This window comes from Phacochoerus africanus, chromosome 14 (genome assembly GCF_016906955.1).
Source record: "Phacochoerus africanus isolate WHEZ1 chromosome 14, ROS_Pafr_v1, whole genome shotgun sequence".
In the NCBI taxonomy this organism is placed as follows: domain Eukaryota; kingdom Metazoa; phylum Chordata; class Mammalia; order Artiodactyla; family Suidae; genus Phacochoerus; species Phacochoerus africanus.
This window is the reverse complement of record NC_062557.1, coordinates 26,793,860-26,818,101: the sequence shown is the minus strand read 5'-3', so window position 1 is coordinate 26,818,101 and position 24,242 is coordinate 26,793,860. Positions and strand designations below refer to the sequence as shown.

General features: G+C 49.6%; 3 protein-coding genes and 1 long non-coding RNA gene across 4 annotated transcripts in view; 3 read left to right on the top strand and 1 right to left on the bottom strand.

The window, feature by feature from the left end:
* Positions 1-9,966, top strand: part of LRRC59 (leucine rich repeat containing 59) — a 15,695-nt gene extending 5,729 nt beyond the window's left edge. Inside the window, exons 5-7 of the mRNA XM_047757180.1 lie at positions 2,816-2,888; positions 5,515-5,688; positions 7,979-9,966. Of these exons, the coding sequence (XP_047613136.1) occupies positions 2,816-2,888; positions 5,515-5,688; positions 7,979-8,223 (492 nt within the window). The 3' untranslated portion in view covers positions 8,224-9,966. The remainder of the gene's footprint in view (positions 1-2,815; positions 2,889-5,514; positions 5,689-7,978) is intronic.
* On the bottom strand, positions 9,695-17,995 carry EME1 (essential meiotic structure-specific endonuclease 1). Its single transcript, XM_047757179.1, has 9 exons — positions 17,914-17,995; positions 15,330-16,138; positions 15,119-15,246; positions 13,297-13,386; positions 13,082-13,203; positions 12,755-12,878; positions 12,417-12,532; positions 10,666-10,855; positions 9,695-10,423 (listed from the first exon to the last, which is right to left on the bottom strand). Exons 2-9 carry the CDS (start codon positions 16,111-16,113, stop codon positions 10,247-10,249), a joined length of 1,731 nt encoding a protein of 576 aa, XP_047613135.1. The 5' UTR covers positions 16,114-16,138; positions 17,914-17,995; the 3' UTR covers positions 9,695-10,246.
* MRPL27 (mitochondrial ribosomal protein L27) lies at positions 17,981-24,242 on the top strand. The gene is made up of 4 exons (XM_047757181.1): positions 17,981-18,063; positions 19,688-19,819; positions 20,222-20,289; positions 23,809-24,242. The coding sequence occupies exons 1-4, from the start codon at positions 18,024-18,026 to the stop codon at positions 24,013-24,015; spliced, it is 447 nt and encodes a 148-aa protein (XP_047613137.1). The 5' UTR covers positions 17,981-18,023; the 3' UTR covers positions 24,016-24,242.
* LOC125114100 (uncharacterized) lies at positions 20,296-22,404 on the top strand. The gene is made up of 2 exons (XR_007131696.1): positions 20,296-20,564; positions 22,326-22,404. It is a non-coding gene; the product is annotated as an uncharacterized LOC125114100 (long non-coding RNA).

The following is a 24,242-nucleotide window of genomic DNA, read 5'->3' as shown; positions in this document are numbered from 1 at the left end:
AGTTTGCCCTCAGCTGGGAACAGTACAAGTAATCAGTGCAATCCTGTTTCTGAAAACTTGGTGCTTTAAGAATGTGTCTGGGAGTTCCCGTCGTGGCGCAGCGGAAACGAATCCGACTAGAAACCATGAGGTTGCGGGTTCAATCCCTGGCCTCGCTCAGTGGGTTAAGGATCTGGCGTTGCTATGGCTGTGGTGTAGGCCGGCAGCTACAGCTCCGATTCGACCCCTAGCCTGGGAACGTCCATATGCTGTGGGTGCGGCCCTGAAAAGACAAAAAGACCAAAAAAAAAAAAAAAAAAAGAAACGCGTCCGTTCTAAAGGCTAACAGTAGCTGCCATTGGCTGCTCTTCCTCCGTCACACATGCTTTGTGTGTTTCATCTCATAACCCCAGGAAGTAGGTATTCCGTTTCTCTGATAGGAAAAGCCCTCAGCATGCAACACCTCTCATTTATCCATTTATTCCTTCAACTAATATACCGAACCAGAGCAGTTGCCGATATTCCAGTTTTTGACCTACAAGAATAACTTTTATTGAGTGCAGAGGTTTTGAGTAGTCCCAAGATATCTCCCAGGCAAACTCTAGGAAGCACAGTGCATTTGCAGATGTGGGCACCACTGACCAGAGCTGTTTAGGCATGTACAGGAGTGACGTGGACTGGTCAGAGTGTGGTTACTTGTCTCCAGGAGTTAGTTAGTTTGTGGGTGCATAGTAGCTAATCAACTTGGCGCATAGCAAAGCACCTTTTTTTTTTTGCTTTTTGGGGGCCGCACCCGCGGCATATGGAGGAGGTTCTCAGGCTAGGGGTTGAAGTGGAGCTGTAGTTGCTGTCCTCCACCACAACCACAGCAACTCAGGATCCAAGCCACGTCTGCAAACTACACCACAGCTCAGGGCAATGCTGGATCCTTTAAGCACTGAGCAGAGCCAGAAGAGTGAACCCCAACCTCATGGTTACTGGTCAGATTCGTTTCCGCTGAGCCAAAACGGGAACTCCCAGTAAAGCACCTTTTAAAAGTAATTTGTTATTTCAGCAGTAATCACCAAGTGCGTAGTAGCTACATACTGTGGCCTGGGATAGGTGGACAAAATCTACCCTCCATTGGCTCAGAGGAGCCGCTCCCATTTCTGAACGTGCTGCGTTTTCAGATAACTAACTGCTGGTGTATTGTAGCCAAGCTAAGAAGGGCGTCTCGTAATCATCCCAGCTCTTTATTTAGCCAGCTTCTATCACCTAAAACCAGCTGAATGGTGGGTGCTTATTTTAAATTCAGAGTGTAGCGTGAGACAGGGACTTTGAACCTGGACTGCCTCCCCCGATCATGCTTGACCTTCTTTCGGAGCCTGCAGCTCCTTGGTGAGCAGCCATGTTATTTACTCCTTTGCAGAGGTGCCAGCTGGTGTGGGTCCTGAGTTACTCAGGACAGGCCTCGTCGTGGCTTTAAACCAGGCTCTTGGAGGGAGTTCCAGTCATGGCTCAGCGGTAACAAAACCCAACTAGTATCCATGAGGATGTGGGTTCGATCCCTGGCCTTGCTCAGTGGGCTAAGGATCTGACGTTGCCGTGAGCTGTGGTGTAGGTTGCAGATGTGGCTCGGATCCCAAGTTGCTGTGGCTATGGTATAGGCCAGGAGCAGTAGCTCCTATTCAGCCCCTAGCCTGGGAACTTCCATATGCTGCAAATGCGGCCCTAAAAAGACAGACAGGCTCTTGGAGGAAGCAGCTTTTGCAAGCTTACTCCTGAGCCCTTTTTGCAATAGATGCAGGCATGTCAGAAGTTTCCATGAAGTGAAATAATTACATTTGAATACATGTCTATCTGTGGTTGTCTAGTGCAGTAGTAACACCATTTGCTGTCTGAATTTAGAATGCTTTAGGTTTTCTTCTCTTATAAATGCAGTCAGGAGGTAAGGTAAAGAAGCAACAGTGTTGGCCTGGGCTGTGGGATGGAAATCCTGTGAAATCAGATTGTTATGATCATTATACAACTACAGATGTGATAAATTCATTTGAATAATAAAAAAAATGGGGAAAAAAAAAAGACGCAACAGTGTTTATCAAGTAATGCCTTTCTCTTAGAGCGCCCCTGCCTCTGTGCACTAGACGTAAGAGGCACGGGCTCTGGCTCAGGAACTCAGGAGACCTGCCCTCTGGGCTGTTGTCATTTCCTAGCCACGTGACATCAGAGCCTCGGTTTTCTTCTTTATTTGTGAAATGGGCACCTAGGAGTTCTCCTGCGGCACGGCAGGTTAAGGATCCAGCCTTGTCCCTGCAGCAGCTTGGGCAAGCTGCTGCTGTGGCGCAGGTTCAGTCCCTACCCTGGGAGCTTGCACATGCCGCAGGCACAGCCAGAAAGCAATAAATCAATTTTAAAACTAACGTAAAATGGGCGTCCGGGTCAGTCATTCATCACACCTGTGCTGAGTAACTAGCTAAGCTGCGGACAGTAGTCCCTCCCATGAGGGAACTTACAGTAGGGCTGAGACAGATAAGAGGGAAGCCTGAGGCAGCCAGAGGAGGGAGAGGAGGTCAGGAAAGTGTCCAAGAGGAAGTGCTGTCCCTGCTCATCAGAAGAAGTCGCTGGGAGGATTGTGTGCAGTGACTGTAAGTGGCAGGGCTCTTTGCAGATGCCAGCTGGCATCGTGTTTCACACCCTTGCAGTGCAGTGAGGACACGAGGATGGGATTAACTCCATTCGCCCTGCACTGCTTCCAGGGCCTCCGTGATCTTGGCTCCTGAAACGAGTCCCTTTCTTGAGACTCCCTCGAGCAAAGACTGTGCTTTGAGTAGTTCAGCGCCCTCCTCTTCCTTTGCAGGTGCTGCAGCACATGAAGGCCGTGCAGGCGGATCAGGAGCGAGAGAGGCAGCGGCGGCTGGAAATAGACAGAGGTAGGTGGCCGTCCGCCTCGAGTCACCACCTTCCGGGTCCTTATCCCAGCCAGCTGGTTCTCATGCTTCAGGAGCTGGGATCCAGGAGCGGAGCCCATGCAGAGCAGCAGGAGACAGTGTGGCAGCGATGGCAGGATGGCATCATCTTTGTCCGAGGACTGTCTCTCCAGTCCTGGCTTCTCCATTCAGCCCCAGTCAGAGTCGGCTGTTTGGAAGGTTCATAACTATCTCACATTAACATGGCTAAAGCAGATCTCCATCAGCCCCTCTCAGGGTCCCCGGTAATGGGAAATCGCCATCCCTGTCGTCATTCGAGACTGAAATTGGAAGGATGAGCCTGATTCCTTTCTTGTGTTACTCCCATGTCCAGTCCTTCAGCAGTGGACCGTGCCAGTGTCACCACGGTAATCAAGCTTCCATCCATGGACTGCCATGTACCACGTCCTGGCTCCATACTTGTGGCCCCTCCACACAGCAGCCGGGGAGATCTTTTTATTTTTATTATTTTTTACTTACTTTTGTCTTTTAGAGCCACACCCGCAGCATGTGGAGGTTCCCAGGCTAGGGGTCGAATCGGAGCTGTAGCCGCCAGCCACAGCCACAGCCACGCCAGATCCAAGCCTCATCTGCCACCTATGCCACAGCTCCCGGCAACGCCAGATCCTTAACCCACTGAGCGAGGCAAGGGATTGAACCTGCGTCATCATGGGTGCTAGTCAGATTCGTTTCCGCTGTTCCACAATGGGCACTCTGCTCTTTTTATTTTTAATTTTTATTTTTTTAAATTTTATTGGAGTATCATTGACTTCAGTGCTACATCGGTTTCAGGTGTCTGGCCAAGTGAATCAGTCATACCTATAAATATATCCTTTTTTTTTTTTTTCCCCACATGGGTTATTACACAAACCATTGCGTAGATTTTCCTGTGCTATATGGTAGGTTCTCATTAATTATCTCTTTTAAACAGTAGCGTGTATATGTTATTCTCACCCTCCCAATTCCTCCCTTCCCCGGGGGAGATCTTTTTAAAACCTAGTTCTGCTGCTCTTTGCTTAAAACCCTCTCATGGCTTCCAGCTGAACTCAGAATGAAATTCAAAGTCAGCAACGGGGCCCGTGAGGCCCGCCCTAGCCCAGACCCGCTCGCTTCTCTGGCTTCGTTCCACACACTGGGGAGAAGATGCAGTTACCTTGAGCCACGGGAGCCTCTGCTGGCGCCTGAATACACCAACTACCGTCTTACCTTAGGGGCTTTTGCTTGGTTTCCTTTTCCCTCGGATGTGTGCACAGCTGGCTTCCAACGTCTTGCGGTCCCAAAGTCTCTGCTCAAATGTTGCCTTAGGTTAACTTTAACCCTTTCAGAACCACCTAGACCAGACCCACCTGTCACTCTTTCACATCCTCGATCATTTCCTTTGTGGCACACACATCTTTTGGTACTGTTGGTTCACATGCTTTTTTGTTTGTCTCCTTTTCTAGAAAGCAAATAACTTAGGCACTAGAGCCTGGCTTGTCCTCACTGCTGTCACTCCAGCACTCAGAACAAGGCCTGGCACACAGTAGGTGCCCTATCAACTAGCTGGCCGACTTGGGGCCTGCTTCTTGGAGGACTCCTGTGGTTAGAGGGACCTGGGTAGGGCTGATGACAGGCGGTCCCCGAGATCAGAACCCGAGCTGTGTCCCTGTGCACGCATGGCACGGCGCTGTCTGTGTTTACTCTGACCACTGGCGCTTTCGCCTCTGGACGGCCTGTGTTCTTGCGAGGCTGGGGAGAGTGTGTTCTTGGCAGTCTCAGTGCCCAGCTGGAACTTGGGGCTTGTTTGGATGTGGACAAGCAGTGGAAAGCTACAGTACTAAGGGTGCTACTGTTTAGCTACATGGTAGTTCGAATAGGCTTTTGAGCCCCAGAAGGACATTTAACCACCGTCTATGGCATTATGGCTTTGGAAAAACGGTGCTTCAGTCTTCCAAATAACTAATTTGGAAATGCATTTTTAGAACCCAGTAATTTATAAGGTGGGTACCGAAAGTAAACATACTTGAGCTGCGGATTCAATCTGAATGTTAAACAGACTCCTGAGCTGAGGTCGAGGGTAACCTCTGACAAACGTGGACTCAGTCTCGCTTTTTCAGGACAACGCTTCCATCCTCTCTGACCCTGAGTGCTCACTTCTTACTTGTTCTCCCCAGGACAGAACTCCTTTCCAAAGCTCGGGAAGAGAGGAATCCCATAGAATCAACACCTCTGTTGTTTCTCCTCCTTAGACTCGAGTTGTGCAAGGTTGTCAATGGCGTGGAATTGGTACCTGATTCTCAAGGAGCACCAGACTCATCACCCATGCCTTTCTGCCCACCACCCTGCCCCCCATGTTATATCAGCCTAATCTCCGCTGCTTGTGGCTAGGAACCCCTTAATAAGAATCCACTCAGCAAATCCTAAGAGCAGCTTATTGTATTTTACGGAGGGTTTAATTCCCTGAGAGCAGAAAGACAGCTGTCGCCTTTTAATATATCGTATGTGACCTGCGCATAAGGGAAGGGAGCCTGAATCCACACTTGTGACCACTTGGGAAGGCACACTGGAGTTTTGTGGGAGAGAAGCCACTTTGGGTTACGCTTTCTCGTAGAGGCCGAGAAGAAGTGGGAAGCCAAGCAGCGAGCTAAGGAGGCTCAGGAGCGGGAACTGCGGAAGCGGGAGAAGGCGGAAGAGAAGGAGCGCCGGAGAAAGGAGTATGACGCCCTCAAAGCAGCCAAGCGGGAGCAGGAGAAGAAACCGAAGAAGGAAACAAATCAGGCCCCGAGTATGTTTTTCTCTCCGTTGCAGGGTTGCAGCAGGGGAGCGGTGGGGAGACTGGCTTATGTTTGCAGGCATAGATGAGTGAGTGAGCGAATGAGCCTGCGAACTGTGTCAGGTACTGTATATTCTAAGGCCTGGGAGTAACTCAGAGGGTCCGCTTCCAGGCAGTGGGGACTCTCCTGGTGTCCCCTGCTATGTGCAGCTGTTTGGGCTCAGAACACTCCCGGAATGGGGAGTTGCACTTTTTGTAAGGATTAGATTATTTTTTTTCTTTTTTGTCTTTTTAGGGCCACACCCGCGGCATATGGACGTTCCCAGGCTAGGGGTCGAATTGGAGCCGCAGCTGCCAACTTACAGCACGGCCACAGCAACGCCGGATGCAAGCTGTATCTGCGACCTACACCACAGCGTGCTGGGCTTTTGCGTGTAGAGCCAGCACTGCCTGTGATTGTCTTTTGGACCAGCTCACTCTTTGGTGAACCCCAGGGGAATTGTTTGGCCTGCATTCAGGGAGCCATGTTGTATAAAAAACACATGTTAGTCTTTTGCTTGAATGCATCCCCTTGGATTTATGTGGTGACGTGGCTCCACGTATGTGGGAGGGCCATATATCTTCTGGGCTAAAAGGGACCCGAGGTGGGTAGGAGCTTTGTAGGGAGGGGAGGCCTGCTGCTGGTCCCCATGGCCTTCAGCAGGTCACCCAACATCACCAGCTTTTTGTTTCCTTGTCCAAGTGAAAATCATACCTCCTTACAGGGTAGTGATAGGATCCTATGTGACAGGATCATGTAGTTAGTTCTTGGCATGTTGGTGCTCAGTCAGTTGATTCTTTTGTTTTTATGGCTGTACCCACTGTATATGGAAGTTTCCAGGTCAGGGATCGAATCCCAGCCACATCTACGGCCTACGCTACAGCTGTGGCAACACTGGATCTTTAACCCACTGCACCAGGGATGGAACCAGCAATGCCACAGAGATAAGCCAGATCGTTAACCCACTGCCCTGTAATGGGAACTCCTCTTTTCTTCTTTTTTTTGGCCATGGCTGCCCCACAGCAGTGACAACGCTGAATACCTAACTTGCTGAGCCACCAGGGAACTCCTGAAATTTTTTTGTTTTTTAATTTTGCCTAAAAATCTCAAAACCAATTTTTTTCTAATTATAAATATTATATCAGAAAGTGGCAGTCACCTGTAATCCTTTGTTCCCAGCAGTAATCACTGTTAAGCCATATGTGGTATTCTGTCTTCCAGGCTTTTTATTTTTTATTATTATTATTTTTTAATTTTTAAATTTTTATTCTTTTGTCTTGTTGTCTCTTTAGGGCCACACCCATGGCATATGGAGGTTCCCAGGCTAGGGGTCCAGTCGGAGCTCTCGCCACCAGCCTACACCACAGCCACAGCAATGCGGGATTGGAGCCGCCGCTGCGACCTACACCACAGCTCTCGGCAACGCCAGATCCTTAACCCACTGAGCGAGGCCAGGGATCAAACCCGCATCCTCATGGATGCTAGTTGGATTCATTAACTGCTGAGCCACAATGGGAACTCCTTCTAGGCTTTTTAAAATATGCATCTTATATAATAATAACAATGTTGGAGTTCCCGTCGTGGCGCAGTGGTTAACGAATCCGACTAGGAACCATGAGGTTGCGGGTTTGGTCCCTGCCCTTGCTCAGTGGGTTAACGATCCGGCGTTGCCATGAACTGTGGTGTAGGTTGCAGACGCGGCTCAGATCCTGCGTTGCTGTGGCTCTGGCGTAGGCCAGTGGCTTCAGCTCCGATTCGACCCCTAGCCTGGGAACCTCCATATGCCACGGAAGCAGCCCAAGAAATGGCAAAAAGACCAAATAATAATAATAATAATAATAATAATAACGATGTTAACCGTATTTATGAATTTCGAACTCGTTTCCCAAAGGGGCAGGGCTCTATCTTGATGCCTTCTGGGTAGCCCCTCCCCTTGACCCCCGGGGGCCAGGATCATCGCCATGTTACAGAGGAGAACTTAGGCCTGTGGGGACTGTGTGCTGCATGCGACATCCAGAATGAGTTCCAGTTTCGAGTGTCCTCCCTGAGATCCAAGGGAGAAGGGCTTTGTTTATGTTTCAGTCTGCAGAGCAAGAGTTTTTAAGAGCTTGGTTGCTCTGAAGACAGTTTTCTTCCCCAGGGCCTGGGAGGTTTTCATCAGTGAAGCGGGTGTGAGCGCTCTGCGTGGAGGAGACCAGCACCGGTGGGTAGAGGCCAGGTCTCCTCCAACTGACTGAACCTCTTGTGACTCTGTCCCTCCAGAATCAAAGTCCGGCTCTCGCCCCCGTAAGCCGCCACCCCGGAAGCACACTCGGTCCTGGGCTGTGCTGAAGCTGCTGCTGCTGCTGCTGCTGTGTGTGGCTGGCGGGCTGGTTGCTTGTCGGGTGACAGAGCTGCAGCAGCAGCCCCTGTGCACCAGCGTGAACACCATCTACGACAACGCGGTCCGGGGCCTGCGCAGCCACGACATCGTCCAGTGGGTCCTGCAGACCGATTCTCAGCAGTGAGCTTGTCCTCAACAACTGCTGCCTCCCAGCCTTGGAGCTTGGATTCCTATGGAATTGGGTTCTGCTGGACACAACCTCTTTTTAGTGTCAGACCTACCTGCCATCGTCAAATGGCTGCCGTTTGGTACTTGAGACCTCCTCTTTGTAAGACTTCTTTGTTCCTTAGTCAGGGTTCCCTGGCGGAATAAGGAGAGGCAGGAGGTGGGGACAGTTACCTGCATGCTTACAAGAATAGGCTTGGGTCGGGAGAGAAAAAACCATAGCCTTTTCTAGTTGTTACACAAAGCTGCGTAAGGGCAAGACTCATTTCTACTAAAGGTCAGCTGTCACTACATTTATACTTTTGTATGTCACCAATCCTTTCTTTAATTCCTCCCTGGGGAGCCAGGGCCGATCAGGAGGCAGTGTGTTACTGGGGACGAGGGGAGCACCATACTCAGCAAATCTAACCTAAATTGGGGGGGGAGGGACAAGCCTATTTTTTAAAGGACCTCAGACATTCAGATATTTTAATGATCATACAAAATCTCAGGCTGTGAAAGGAACTCGAAGACCATCCATTCCAATAGAACCCTTGTCGGTGGGGAACCTGCACCTTCCATGACTTGCCTACCATCTCCCAGCTAGTTTGAGGCAGACCTGGATTCCCACCCTGGTATCTTTCTTTCCATCATTTCACCTCCTTTATAATGTCCCGAGACCACACAACTTAACAGCAGAATTGAGTGTCTCTTGGCTGAAATGCAGATGGTTTCATGGATGCCAGATTCACGACCCACAAATAGGAATCTCACAGCCATGAGAGTCTTGGGCAGCTCCTGCAAAGTCCTGCCACAATTTATGTGGCTTCTATCAAGTGGGGATGCTCCAGGCCCTTTGCCTCAATTCAAGAGCATTAACTCCCTGATTGTCAGTAAACAAGACGATGGACCCTTGCAAAGCCCCATTTTCTGTGACAGCTCTGTTACCTAATTGGTGTGACCACATACCTCAGAGGCAAACTGAAAACTCAAGCGTCATAGAGACCGAGGTTTAGAATTGTTTGATTCTAGTCGTACCTACACCTGTACAATGAAGGCAAACAAGGAGCATCATGGAGTTGAGAGGTGGTGCATTAATGGCTGCTGTGGCACCAATAGGGGCAGAACTGTCCATTCTCGTGTCTGCCAGATCCAGCGTTTTTCTTGCTCTCTGGCCTCCTTGCCTCTTTTCACAACAGCTGGACGAAGGGATCAGCAGTGGCTGTCATGGTGCTTATTCACGGAAAACTCCCAATTGCAAGCTCCTTGCCTCCACCCAGGGAGAGCAAGACCCTGTCGTGTTCAGGAACAGAGTGGGCTCCAGCTTTTCAGCACTAGTGGCCCATGGAGAGGACGGACTGTCCTAATGATGGAAGGATGGACTTGTTTTCTCCCTGAAGGGTAGCTCTGCTGTGTAGACCCACACCTTACTCAGAATCACTACACATTCCTTAGTCTTCCTCCAAGCTCCAGAGCCATCGATACAAATGCTTTATTGAAACTAAACGCATAGTACATATCATGGGGATTAAGACAGAAGTCAGCATAGCGATCGGGCCCCCGTTCCTTGGCTGGCGGAGGCAGCTTCGGCGGGTGCGAGGCAGGCCGGCGCACACCCAGCCTCGTCTAGCAACCCGCCCAGGGCAGTTCGCTCGTGACCTCGAGATTTGATGTTGAGGTTCTTTTGAATTTCTGCAATTATTAAATACGTGTCTGAGTGGTTTGCCTTTGTTCCTTCGTGTTTTGAGAGCTGGCTGGGGCAGGGTAGAGGTGGTTTGTACGTGGCAGTCGACGTGCTAAGGGAGGAAGGCAGATGCGAGCATCTCAGCCTCCATCCCACATTGACAGGGAAACTATCACAAATAGTGACGCTCAGAGAGCCTGTTGTGGGCAGGAGCTGGCCTTGTGCTGCCGGGGGTGCTTCTAATCCCTGCACTGTAGTCATGCTCCCAGGTGGGGGCGGTGGAAATCCAGCTTTTCATCCTTGTCCCTGGGGGCTGGCATCAGTCTGTACCGTCTAAAGAGAGATCTGGCTGCAAAGCTGTCATCTGAAGGTAGACCCGCCTAGACAGCTCTGGCCCAACACGGCGGGAGGTGGCTGTCACGCCTTCCCCACGGCGCACTTGGATGTCTGCGAGCAAGTTTTGGCGTTCTTGCTCGGAAAAGCACCGCTTATAAGCCTGAAAGTGGGAAATGACCTGTCAATACCACACCGTCCACAGTCATCCCTCATCTACAAACAAGGGATGGAAGGCTTGGGTTGAGGGACGGGAACCCGTCCGCCCTCCCTGGTCAGTGTTGACTCTGACCTCAGCCGACTTAGAAGGCACTCTTGGGCCCTCACCAGTGCCAGCCATGGAAATGACCTGGGGGATCCACTAAGGCCATGGCATACTGGGCAGTGACCCCTGCAATGGCATACCTGGATCAGGAGCTGCGGGGAGGGATAGGCATCCACAACGGCACTGGCCATTTCCAGGCTGACTCGGTTCAGCTGCTGAATCTGTCTCCTCCAGACCAGTGCCAGCCCTCTGCCAGAGCGGTCCACCTTGGCCCCTCCAGCCCAATCACTCTCCAGGCAGAAGGAGAAGCTAGTTTGACCCCGTAGTTTCCTGCAAACAGCACAGTTCAGCTGTTAAGTCACCTATTACTCTGCTGTACCTGTCCCCTTAACTAGGAACTTAAAAAATTAAAAACCATCAGAAACCACCTTGGAAGAGGTGGGCAGAGTGTTCTTCCTGACCTATTTGATGGCTCATTCTGTCCCCAAGCAGTACTAGTTGCTGATTCCCTTTAAAACGACATCTGGAGTTCCCGTCGTGGCATAGTGGTTAATGAATCCAACTAGGAACCATGAGGTTGTGGGTTCGATCCCTGGTCTCGTTCAGTGGGTTAAGGACCCGGCATTGCCGTGAGCTGTGGTGTAGGTTGCAGACTCGGCTTGGATCCTGAGTTGCTGTGGCTGTGGTGTAGGCCGGCAGCTACAGCTCTGATTGGACCCCTAGCCTGGGAACCTCCATGTGCCGTGGGTGCGGCCCTAGAAGAGACCAAAAAATAAATAAATAAAAAATAAAACAACATCTATTCCTTCTCATTAAAAGAGAAGTCACCAGGAGTTCCCGTCATGGCATGAATCTGACTAGCATCCATGAGGATACAGGTTCAATCCCTGGCCTCACTCAGTGGGTGAAGGATCCGACATTGCAGTAAGCTGTGGTATAGGTTGCACACGTGGCTCGGATCCAGCATTACTGTGGCTGTGGTGTAGGCCAGCGGCTGTAGCTCCGGTTCAGCCACTAGTCTGGGAACCTCCATGTGCTGCGGGTGTGGCTCTAAAAAGATAAATAAATAGACATCACCAGAAAAGTACCATACTGTTGCTTGTGTTGAGACGGGTTGTAATGATGATCAGAGATTCGGTACACATGGGGTTGGCACAGGGGACTGGGTATCAGGCAATTTGGAGTCTAGTTCTTCTAATTTGGTGGGAACTTGGACAAGTCAGTCGCCTCAGCCCTCATTTCCCTCAGGTGTAAAATGAGGGAGTTGGACTGGGCTGTCTCTGAGGTCTCATTAATTTTAAATTCTGACTATGAACAGCCCTTTAGCTAAGTAGGGTAAACATTTATTTTACAAGGCCTTGTTTCATTGTGACCTGACCTGCAACCACCCCTGGTAACCTGGCCCATTGGTAACCCAGTAGCAATCCGCAGGACACAAACTTACACATAAGCTAAAGGAGAACTTTTTTTTTTTTTAAATGGTCACACCTGCAGCAAATGGAAGTTCCCAGGCTAGGCATCGAATCAGAGCTGCAGCTGCTGGCCTGTGCCACAGCCACAGCCACAATGGATCCAAGCAGCATCTGTGAGCTAAGCTGTGGCTTGCAGCAACTCCAGATCCTTAACTCACTGAGCGAGGCCAGGGATTGAACCCGCACCCTCATGGGCACTATGTCAGGTTCTTAACCCACTGAACCATAATGGGAGCTCCAGGGAGAACATTTTAAAAGGACTGGATTTGAGGGCTCTAAGAATCCCTAGGGTTAGATCAGCTCCTTCTGCCTCAAGCTTGAGCAACAACAGACTAGGAGCAGAGCTTAGCAGTGGGTACCAGAACCACTGCGAAGGACAAGACCCAGCCATGCAGCTGGGACTTGATGGGGGCACTCACTTGAATGGTGCCTCAGCCACAGCCTTTGTGAATGTGCACGCGAGGTCAGCCAGCTCTTTCCAGCTCCGCACGATCTGAGCCTGGGCTTCCGTGTGTAGCTGCAGATCCACCAATGCCTAGAAACACAAAGACAGGATGGAATGAAAGGGTATATATAGAAAGACTAGCTGGGGATCAGTCATCTCTCACTGTTCGCTGAAGCTGCACCCCAGCCCCTTGGCTGCCTGGCTGGCACCTCCTCTCCTGCTTAGTACCGAGGCAAAATTATGCTTTATCAATAGCAAGTCGGGTTGGTAAGCATGGGTGCCCATGTTGACTCAGGCAATAGAAGTTCTTACCTCTTCCACGTCCACCCTGGTCACCGTGGTCCCTGGGTTGGTCTCTGGTTGCCTCTGTTTCTTCTCCTTGGCCTGTTCTCTATTTGCCACTCCCTGTTTTCTTCTCCTGGGAGGATTCGGAGCACTGGAGGAAGTTGAAGAAGGGCAGCAGCTCTAGGCTGAGCTCAGGCACAAAAAGTGTCACATGACTGGACCAGGGCTTGCAGGGTCACTGTTTTGCAGTGGGACACTATTTTTGTATCCCATCTCAGATCTGGGATGAATAAATTCACCCGTTGGCCCAGGAGCTGCCCCTTTTAACACCAAGTCTTGAGGACACATCCAAACCTGAAGCATTTCTCCTGATCCACAATCACCAGTGTCAGAGCTTTCCCAGCTGTCCTTGCTGTGATGTCAGTTACAAAGCTCCGAAGTGTTTCCTTCCCTTCCTCGGTGCTGTCCAGACTTCCCTGTGTGTAGGGGCAGGAACTGCATGAACGCCTGCCCCCTAGAGCCAGCCCTCTGTCCCGTGTCTCAGCACCCACCCCATCGACTTTGCCCACCTGCTTGAAGTTGGAGATCATGGACACGAACGCCTCTGCCAGGAGCAGCGCCAGGACCACTGGCTCCTCCACCCAGCTCTCCTCTCCATCCTGTCAAAGGACACAGAACCCAGCAGAGGGAGGCAGGTCAGCAGGTGCTCAGCACCTGCGAGAGAGACCCAGGGCTTTTGGGTGAATCAATTCATCCCCATCAGCCTAGTCCATTTTGCGTTATCCTTTTCCTTCTGGAATGAAGTCATGGAGGCAAGAAATGGTCATCCATGAGCTTGTCCCTCCCAGTCCTCAGCTGTTCACGGTGTACTCCACCTCCGAGGCGATGAATAAGAAAGGAGCATTAGTGAGCTGAAATGAACTGAGAAGTAACTGCCAAGATTTCTACACATTCTTGGGGAATGGAGAGAAGGAAACTCTTCCAAAGGATTTGGAACAAATAAGTAACTTGGGGAGTTCCCGTTGTGGCTCAGCAGAAATGAATCCCGTGTGGCTCACGGAATTGCATCCATAAAGACGCAGGTTCGATCCCTGGCCTTGCTCAGTGGGTTAAGGATCCGGTGTTGCTGAGAGCTGTGGTGTAGGTCGCAGACGTGGCTCAGATCTGGCGTGGCTGTGGCTGTGGCTATGGTGTAGGCCAGCGGCTACAGCTCTGATTAGACCCCTAGCCTGGGAACCTCTATATACCGCTGGGTTCGGCCCTAAAAAAAAAAACTTGGGCTTTGAGGGTAGGTGCTAAGTATAAACTGAGTGGCCCTTACAAACACAGAGGTTTTGGGCCACAAAGATAATCACCAGGGAAACTTCAGTCTGTGAGAGCATCTCTTCTTCACCATACTAGGGCATAATTAAACAAAGCCAGGGCCTCCCTGCGGTCCACAATTGTACAGCAGCACAGTGTTACAGAGTAACTGAGAGCAGGACTTGGGCAGAGTTTTCTGATTAGGTCCCTCTAAGCAAAAGCCAAGACCCACAATATAGCAAAGCACGAGTGGGAGGAGCTCTGGGTTCTGGTCCTCCCCCACCTCCACCCCAGCCATTACTCAGCCTTAACAAGGCTTTCAACTTCTCAGGGCCTCAGTTTCCCCACCTGCGATGTAGGGTAAGAATTCCATCCTTATAGGGGAACTGTGACAGAAACAGGCAATTTTCCCCCCACAAGTTGATGTCTGGCAATATCTGGAGACATTTTGTTGTCGTTGTTGTTTTTATAGGGTGGCACCGGCGGCAGATGGAGGTTCCCAGGGTAGGGGTCCAATTGGAGCTACTGCTGCTGGCCTACATCACAGCTGTATCAATGCCAGATCCGAGCCGCACCTGTAACCTACACAGCTCACGGCAACGCTGGATCCTTAACCCATTGAGCCAGGCCAGGGATCGTACCTGCATCCTCATGGATCCTAGCTGGGTTCGTTAACCGCTGAGCCACGGCGGGAACTCCATGGAGACATTTCGATTGTCATGACTGGGACAGGTACTCAAGGTATCTAGTGAGCAAATGCTGGGGACACTGCTAAACATCCTATAATGCACAGGACAGCCTAGCACAACAAGGAATGGACCAATCTGAAATGGCTATGGTACCTGAGATGGAGAAACCAAGTTAAAGCTGTTATTATCCCGAGGTACGGCACCACTGCTTGTAGTTTCCTTGCACCCCGCCCATGCCTTGGAAAGTAGTCCCTTTATTAAATCCTCCTGAAAATATCCTAGGTTGAGTGTGCCCTCTGCTTTCCTGCCAGGGCCTTGACTGATAAATATCCTTAGAATAAAAGCATATTTATCCTGTAACTCTAAGGAGGAGGAGAGACAGCAGCCAGAAAACCCCTACCTCAGTGGGGCCAGCCTTTCTCCTCCATGTGATGCTGCGGGGCACAGCCTGCGCCTCAATCACACAGCAGCATTCCATGGACTGCAGGGCGCTGAGCAGCTGGCCCCCACCTTCCATCTGCAAAAGCACTGCAACAGACAAGAAAGAAGCTGTCAGTGGGGCCCAGAAAGCAGTTCACCCCGCAAAAGGTAGAGAAAGAGGCCTGGAGGACCTGGATCCAGCTGCACCACAATGTGCTTTAAGCATTCCTCTGGCCTCTGAGCTCTCAGCCTATTAACCAGGGCTGCCTTCTTCTTCCTTTCCTGTTGCCTCTGCGTGCTTTCCTTCTGGCTTGTTTGTCCACGCTGCTGGCATCCCTGTGAGCCTCTCTTCCCGTCCTTCTGCTTGTGCTTGGTTCTCTTCTGAGGCGGGGGTACCTCAGCACTTGTTTTGGTGCCTGTCAAGCTGTAGCTCTGGGCAGAGCAAGGAGCGTGGGAGGCTGGAAGCTGATGGCATGGACTGTCTACCACAGGGTCCTTGTTATTTGATGCACACCTCCCTGCGGTGTCATGGAGGGGAATACCTTGGATCTTTGGAAAGGGCTGTTTTTGCCAGTCACGTGATACTCCATTATTCTGATGATCCGAAACACTTTTAACTGGGGAGCTAGAGTCCTCAGGACTCAGATGCTTGTGGGTCAAAAACTTACAAGTCAGTCTCTCAGCCAGGGAAATAAATTCCTCCTCCTCCTCCTCACTTTCACTGCTTAGCACCCTGACTGGCTCTGTTTGTGTGAGCGTTTCAGCTGTCTCTGGAACAGGTGATGGATCTTTCCGTTTTGGTGATGGGGGACAGGAGGCCTCAGAATCTGAGATGTCAACCACGACCACATTCTCCTCCTTCTGAGGCTGCCTCCTCTTTGTTGAAAACAGCTCCTTCTTCAGAAAGGCAAATGTTGGCAACTCCTCAGAGTCACTGTCACTGGAATCCAGTGAGAGTGATGCCTTCAGAGCCATCAGTATGTGCCAGCATATTAATTCCCTAAAAGAAAAAGAGGGATGGAACACAGACTGTAGCAGTGATTCCAGTCTACTCAGTGTATTCGATGGCCAAGCTTTATGGAAATAAATATGATACACAGAAAAATGGAGAAAGAGAGAATTAGGACATGGTCCCAACATGGACAATCTGGAACTCAGAACAGCTATGTCTGTAGTCTAACAGGAACCCTCCTCAAAGCCTTTCAAGGTCAAGGTGAGGTATAAACAAAGTGGAAGTTAAGATTAAAAAATGTTAAGGGGTTAGGAACAAGACTCAACGCCACCTCTTTACTGATCTCTGCATTTAAAATGGAGATACCAAGAGTCCTGTCCTGGTTCAGCAGTAAAGAACCTGACTAGTATCCATGAGGACGTGGGTTTGATCCCTGGACTTGCTCAGTGCCATGACCTATGGTGTAGGTTGCAGATGTGGCTTGGATCTGGTGTTGCTGTGGCTGTGACGTAGGCTGGCAGTTGCAGCTCCGATTCATGCCCTAGCGTGAGAACTTTCATGTGCCATGGGTGTAGCCCTAAAAAGACAAATAAATAAATAAATAAAATAAAATAAGAGATACCAAAGTTATTCCTTTTTAAGTGAGATGTTATTTGCATACCATAAAATTTATCCTTTTAAAGTGTACACAGTTCAGCGGTGTTTAGTACATTTGCAAGGAGGTACAACCATCTCTACTAATTTTAGAACATTTTTATCACCCCAAACAGATATCCCATAGCCATGAAGCAGTCTGTCCATTCCCCATCTCCCCACCCACCACCAACACCATCACCCATAAATCTACTTCTCTTTCTATGGATCTGCCTATTCTGGATATTTCACATAAATGGAATCATACAGTACATGATCTTTTGTGACTGGTTTTTTTTTTTTTTTTTTTGTCTTTTGTCTTTTTAGGACGGAGCCTGCGGCACATGGAGGCTCCCAGACTAGGGGTCGAATCAGGGCTACAGCTGCTGGCCTACACCATAGCCACAGCAACGCCAGATCCTTAACCCACTGAGTGAGGCCAGGGATTGAACCTGCAACCTCAGGTTCCTAGTCAGATTCGTTTCCGCTGCTCCATGATGGGAACTCCTGTGACCGACTTAACATAATGTTTTCAAAGTTCATTTACAATGTAGCATGTGTATGTTGTCATCATCATTTCATGGCTGAATAACATGCCATCTTATGTGTGAGTTAATCCATTCACACCTGGTGAACATTCTGTTTGATTCCCCTTTTTGGGCATTATAAATAATGCTGCCACGAACATTCATGTCCTAGTTTTTTGTAGGAACATGTTTTCAATTCTCTTGTATCTAGGATTGCAATTGCTGAATTGTGCACAAGAATCATTCTTTGAACAAATATTCACTACCACTGTAGGTGTGACCCCAGATGAGCTATGTAACCTCTCTGGGCCTTGCTTTTTTTTTTTTTAGTAAAATAGGGATAACAACAAGACCAATTTTACAAGGCTGTGAGAAGTTAAAAAAAAAAAACAAAGTCACACATCTACAGCACTTCAAACAGCATCTGGCATGCAGGAGTGCTCAGAAAAGCAGGCTTCACGACTAGGGAGGGACCTTATCCCTATCCCCGCTGGGGCCTCGGTGGCCTCTGGCAGAATGTGGGGCCCTGCAAGCGGGCCCCTGCTGATCGCGCTCCAGCCTCTCTCCACCTGCACCAGATCAGTAGAGGCCCCTACCGCTCAGAAGGTAGCTCCCTGCCCCTCCCCCCACCGGGCCGCCCACCCGGCTGCCCGCCCGACTAACCTCACCAGCAACCTCTCCCGCCACTCTTTCAACCGCCACGTAAGACCCGGAAGTAGATCTCCACGTAGCGGAAGCAGATTTCTGAGACCGGAAGCAAGTGTACTGCAAACATGGCGTTGACGGTGCTGGCGCTAAGGACCCGGGCTGCAGGTAACCGGACGCTGTGGTCGTCGCGGAGCAAGGGGTGGAGGCAGAGTGGAGATCTTACTGGGAGCCAGGGGGTGGGATGCGGTGGAGGCTGTATCTCGCGGAAGACCCTGGGGCGGGAGGGGGCTGGGGGTGTGTGTGCAGGGCCCACGAGGTTTGAGGGGCGGTAGCCGGTGATCACGTGACATCTAGGGCGTGTAGCTCCTGACCTTCCACTGGCTGGCGTGCAAATAAGCTTCCTTGGCCGTCGGTGCCGGTTCATCGATTTATTTGGGTAAATAAATGGGTTTATTTGGATTCCGTCATCTGCAAAAACTGGTTACTACTGCTGGCATATTAGAGGTCAAAAAGTTAATCTGTTCGTTCAGCAGATTGAGGTCTATCTTTGTACCAGACACTGTGGTAGGTGTTGAGAATTTCAACAGAGAAGATGAAAACATAGTCTGCACACACAGCACTGTTCTTTCTAGTAGATAAGCCAGTAAATGAGCATATAAATAAAATAGCTGTAGGAGTTCCTCTGTGGCTCAGCAGGTTAAGGATTCATCGTTGTTGCTGCTGTGGCTTAGGTGCAGTCTCTGCCTAGGGAACTGCCACATGTTGTGGGTGTGACCAAAAAGAAAATACCTGCATAAGTTCTTGTCTCTGCTCCTTTGCTTCAGATAGTCTCTGTTCTCATTAAAACTTCAGAAACCTGGGATTTAGGAACTCTAAACTTATAGGCTCCAGGGACCCACAAGCCTTCTCTAAAGACTCTGGCATGGCCCTGTTTAACTGTAGCTGTATCTGGAGACCTGAATGCAGGGACCGCCAGTCCTGGGCTTGTCATATAGCACTGGGCTTCTCTCCTGGTTAGTATGAATTTTAGTTCACTTTCCTTTTAAAAATAAATGTCATTGTGCTCTTTGGAATGAATGGGGAGGTCAGGTTAACAAGGTCAGAGTGTCAGTCTTCTTTGTTGGACCTGTGCTCGATGGGGTTGCTGAGCAAAGAAAGGATCCGGCCTTCTGAAGTGGACAGGAGCCTGTGGGAGCCACCCTCAGAGAGGCTGCCCTTTTTGTTTACAAGTACGTGGTGTGCAGTGGATGGGTGGATGGCTAATAAAATGGTGGATGAGGTCAAAGCAGGAGCCTCCTCTCTGGGTGTCCTCTTGCTGGGCTCTGCGGTCTGGCCCCTCCACAGTGCATGGAGGCTTGAGGACATAATGGTGAGTGAAGCTGAAACAGGCAGCCCTCTGGTATCCTCTTGCTGGCTTCTGTTTTTGTGGTATTTTTTCTCCTCAATAGGAATGAATGTGTCAGGACCTAGGACAGATGGTGTTTATTTTTTTTCCATTACTATTTTACTCCCCAAACCCCCACCCCAGGCCACACACACACAATTCATGTAGTACTTACACCCTGGACAATACAAGGAATGATTTGTGCCCCGTCATGGGAGAAGGCCAAGGACTTCAAACACTCCCTGAAAACCCAGACAGTCAAGTGGCATTTCTGCTCATGTATCTTCCTCACCTCCCCTGACACTACCTCCTGCCACCTCTCAGCGTAGCAAATGGCCCATCGAGACAGAGAAAGAGAGTCTGATTGGGAGCCTCTGTTTGAAAAACATTTTGTTCTCTCTGCAGTTACAGCCCTGCTGAGCCCCCCTCAGGCTGCAGCTCTTGCTGTCAGATATGCATCCAAGAAGACAGGTGGCAGCTCCAAGAACCTCGGTGGAAAGTCACCAGGCAAACGCTTTGGCATCAAGAAAATGGAGGGTGAGCCTGTGGCCTGGCTTCTGCATCTGCCTTAGCACCCTGCCCTGCTGCCTTGACATTCCTTTGAAGAGTGGGCAAACCAGGCAAGAGCCTGGTTTCCATTTCCCTCACCAGAACATTTGGCTCCAAATGAGAGGCAGATGAGACCTGAGGCAAGATGGGAGGCCCGAGGAAGAGCAGATAGGTGGGAACCTTAGCCATGCGACTGCAGAGGAGGCTCCTGGCTAGGGGACAGGGGGCTGCTTGTGTCAGGCTCTGAGCGTTAGTCTTACCATGGGCAGGCCTAGAGGTGTGCAGCATTTGGGCTGAGAAGGTGAGGGCTGTCATGTTTTTTTTAGCAGTTTGCTGTGCTGCCTCATCACGGGGGCTGAGAGTTAGAATTCTCATGGACTTCTCTTCTAGGTCACTATGTTCATGCTGGCAACATCCTTGCGACTCAACGCCACTTCCGCTGGCACCCAGGTGCCCATGTGAGTTGCTCTGTGCCCCCGCCCCCTTTCTTTCTTTTTTTTCTTTTCTAGGACTACCCCTCCATGGTCTGGAGCACAGTAATTATAGCAGTTGCAGTTGTTGAATGCTTACTAAATGCCAAGGGTCATGCTGATTGATGGGCTTACATTATCTCATTTCATCCTTACCCCTATTCCTAAGATAGATAGGTATCATCTCTGTTTTACAGGTAGGACACCAGAAACTTGGAAAGGGAATGAAGGGGAGAAAGTGACAGAGCTGGGATTTGAACCAGGTCTGCCTGAATCTCAGATCACTTTTTTGCCTTGATAATAGCATTAGCCTGGTTCTCTTGGGTCTCTTTTCTAACCCCCTGTTCTTGGTAGAGGAGATGTCTAGTGATTTAAGATACTTTTTTAATCTTGGGAAACTAATTTCAATGTATTCTTTTTTTTTTTTTTTTTTGGCTTTTTAGGACTGCACCCATGGCATATGGAGGTTCCCAGGCTAGGGGTCTAATCAGAGCTGCAGCTGCCAGCCTACACCACAGCCACAGGAATGAGGCATCGAGCCCTGTCTGCAGTCTACACCACAGCTCACAGTAATGTGGGATCCTTAACCCACTGAGCAAAGCCAGGGATCGAGCCTGCATCCTCATGGATGCTAGTCAGATTTGTTTCTGCTGAGCCACAGTGGGAACTCCCATTTTTTTTCCCTATTGTTAAGAATTCCTCAGAGTTCCCTCGTGGCCTAGTGGTTAAAGGATCCAGCATTGTCCCTGCTGGGCTCAGGTTCAGTCCCTGGCTTGGGAACTTCCACATGCCACAGACTTGGCAAAAAAAAAAAAGAATTTCTCCATCGCATGAAGTTATTATTCAGTAGATAAAGATGATTGACTTATAACTTGAATCTAATAAAATATTAATGAAAGATAACTTGAATTTAATAAAATAGAATTCAACATATGAACCAGAAATTAGGTCCTTACCAGGCATGGATTTCAGGTTCAGCAAGTTGGTATTACTTGCTTAGGTCTTCATGTTCTTTAACACAGGTCTATACTGTGTATTCTTTACTTTATTTAAAATATTAGTTTAGGAGTTCCCGTCGTGGCGCAGTGGTTAACGAACCCGACTAGGAACCATGAGGTTTTGGGTTTGGTCCCTGCCCTTGCTCAGTGGGTTAATGATCCAGCGTTGCCGTGAGCTGTGGTGTAGGTTGCAGACGCGGCTCGGATCCCGCGTTGCTGTGGCTCTGGCGTAGGCCGGTGGCTACAGCTCCGATTCGACCCCTAGCCTGGGAACCTCCATATACTGCGTGAGCGGCCCAAAGAAATAGCAAAAAGACAAAAATAAATAAAATAAAATATTAGTTTAGGGAGTTCCCATTGTGGCTCGGTGGAAACAAACCTGACTAGTATCCCACTTGCCCAATGGGTTAAGCATCTGGTGATGCCATGAGCTGTGGTATAGGTCACAGATGTGGCATGATCTGGCGTTGCTGTGGCTGTGGTGTAGGCCAGCGGCTGCAGCTCCAATTCTTCGGCCCCTGGCCTGGGAAGTTCCATATGCCACAGGTGCAGCCCTGAAAAAAAAAAAAAGAAGAAAAAAATTAAATAAAAATATTAGGGAGTTCCCGTCGTGGCGCAGTGGTTAACAAATCTGACTAGGAACCATGAGGTTGCGGGTTCGGTCCCTGCCCTTGCTCAGGGGGTTAACGATCTGGCGTTGCCGTGAGCTGTGGTGTAGGTCGCAGACTTGGCTCGGATCCCGAGTTGCTGTGGCTCTGGCGTAGGCCAGCAGCTACAGCTCCGATTCGACCCCTAGCCTGGGAACCTCCATATGCCGTGGGAGCAGCCCAAGAAATGGCAAAAAGACACACACACATACACACACACACACACAAATTAGTTTAGTTTCCTTTGTAATCAATTTCCTCCTCCCTTCTTACCTCTTTTGGCAACTTTAGTAGACACAGAAAGACTGATACAGTGACCTATAATTAGTTCCAAAATGCTGATTTGTATGTGAAGTAACTGTTGTTGTTTTTTTTTTAGAACTCGAGACATTTAGTATGTGGCTATGTTGACTCCTGGGACTTAATAATAACAACAATAATAAAAGCTAATATGTTTAGATCTGGGCAGTATTCTAAGCTCTTTTTCATTGTTAACTCATTTAATCCTCAAGATGACCCTATAAAATGGTTAATACTTATCCTCATTTTGCAGTTGAAAAAAGTGAGACACAGTTAATTAATGTGCCCAGATCACACAATAGTAAGTAGTAGTCCCGGGAGTTTTTATTTTTATTTGCTTTTTAGGGCCACACCTGCAGTATATGGAAGTTCCCAGGCTAGGGGTCCAGTCAGAACTACAGCTGCTGGCCTACACCACAGTCACAGCAATGCCGGATCCTTAACCCACCGAGCAAGGCCAGGGATCAAGCCCAAGTCCTCATGGTTACTAGTCAGATTTGTTTCCCTGCTCCACAACAGGAACTCCTAATGCTGGGATTTGAACCAGAGTCTGTTCTTTTAATCAGAGAAATATTGAATAATGCTGGTCTATGAGGGTAAAGATTGCCACACATCCGCTCTCAAGTTCTAAAAGAAAAAAGCCCAGTTATGTATAGTTTAAACACCATACATACAATACACGGTTTATTTAATCTCTTTGCTTATATTTCTCACCTGAAAATCAGGCATAGAAATAATACCTTCTTGGAGTTTCAGTGGTGGCGCAGTGGTAATGAACCCGACTAGTATCCATGAGGATGTGGGTTTGATTCCTGGCTCTGCTAGAGGGTTAAGGATCCAACATTGCTGTGAGCTGTGGTGTAGGTTGCAGACACGGCTTGGATCCCGCATGGCTGTGGCTGTGGCCAGCAGATGTGGCTCTGATTCGACCCCTAGCCTGGGAACCTCCATATGCCGCGTGTATGGCCCTGAAAAGACAAAAGACAAAAAGCAACAAAAAAAGAAATAGTATCTTAACAAGGTGAGACGTAAGTGAGTTAATGTGTATAACAGTGCTTGGCCCAGTGCTTATACACGGTAAGCATGATACAAGTACTAGCTGATAATATTATTATTGTCTCATTAGCATATGCATTATCCATGTAGCTTTGAGCCTAAATGTCTAAGATTACCATATAGATGAAAATGTCCATCAAACTAGTGGTGTGTCAAGCCTAAGTGAAGCAAGCTCCAAGGGCAGTGATTAGAGGTATTTTCCTGGGCCTGGTGTGGGGATCTGTCCAGTGTGGACTTCGGTCCAGTGTGGCTTCTGACCAGCTGCTCAGACATGGGTCCAGGTATCAGCCCTCAGGAGACTGAGTCATCACCTGGATTGGCGGCTGCAGTTTTCTTTTCCCACCTTTGTGATGGCGTAGTTACCAAGCAGTGGGAAGGGGAAGCTGAGGTGGAGCTTTCTGAATCCTCTCCTCTGGCCCCAGGACCTGAATCCTCGTCAAAAGTCTCTCCCGAAGCCCTGGGATGGGCCGCCTCTCTGTCCAGCTGACCAGGTGTGTGTGTTGCAGGTGGGCCTGGGGAAGAACAAGTGCCTGTATGCCCTGGAGGAGGGAGTAGTCCGCTACACTAAGGAGGTCTACGTGCCCAGTCCCAGCAACTCGGAGGCCGTGGATCTGGTCACCAGGCTGCCCCAGGGGGCTGTGCTGTACAAGACTTTCGTCCACGTGGTTCCTGCCAAGCCTGAGGGCACCTTCAAACTGGTAGCTATGCTTTGAGCTCCCGGAGGAGGTCTTTGCACAGAGACTGGAGCCCAGATGACAAAAGAGAGCCTGGTACCAGAAGTCATCAAGGGTTGGAGTGGTGACAAGCCCTCCCAAGGCAGAAGTCTGCCCGCGGTGACTGTGGGAAGGCTCTGTGAGGTGACTGGCTGGGAGGCCCTTGGGGAGACCTGAGCCAGGGCCAGAAATAAAAGTTAGCTGGAGTTTGTGCTGTTGGAGGACAA

Coding starts and splice junctions, on each gene's coding strand:
- EME1 (XM_047757179.1), bottom strand. CDS start 16,113: ATGGCTCTGAAGGCATCACTCTCACTGGATTCCAGTGACAGTGACTCT. Junction 13,204..13,296: donor TGATCTCCAACTTCAAGCAG/GTGGGCAAAGTC, acceptor CCCTACACACAG/GGAAGTCTGGACAGCACCGA. Junction 10,424..10,665: donor CCCCGCAGCTCCTGATCCAG/GTATGCCATTGC, acceptor TCCCACTTTCAG/GCTTATAAGCGGTGCTTTTC.
- MRPL27 (XM_047757181.1), top strand. CDS start 18,024: ATGGCGTTGACGGTGCTGGCGCTAAGGACCCGGGCTGCAG. Junction 18,064..19,687: donor GCTAAGGACCCGGGCTGCAG/GTAACCGGACGC, acceptor TTCTCTCTGCAG/TTACAGCCCTGCTGAGCCCC. Junction 19,820..20,221: donor TGGCATCAAGAAAATGGAGG/GTGAGCCTGTGG, acceptor CTTCTCTTCTAG/GTCACTATGTTCATGCTGGC.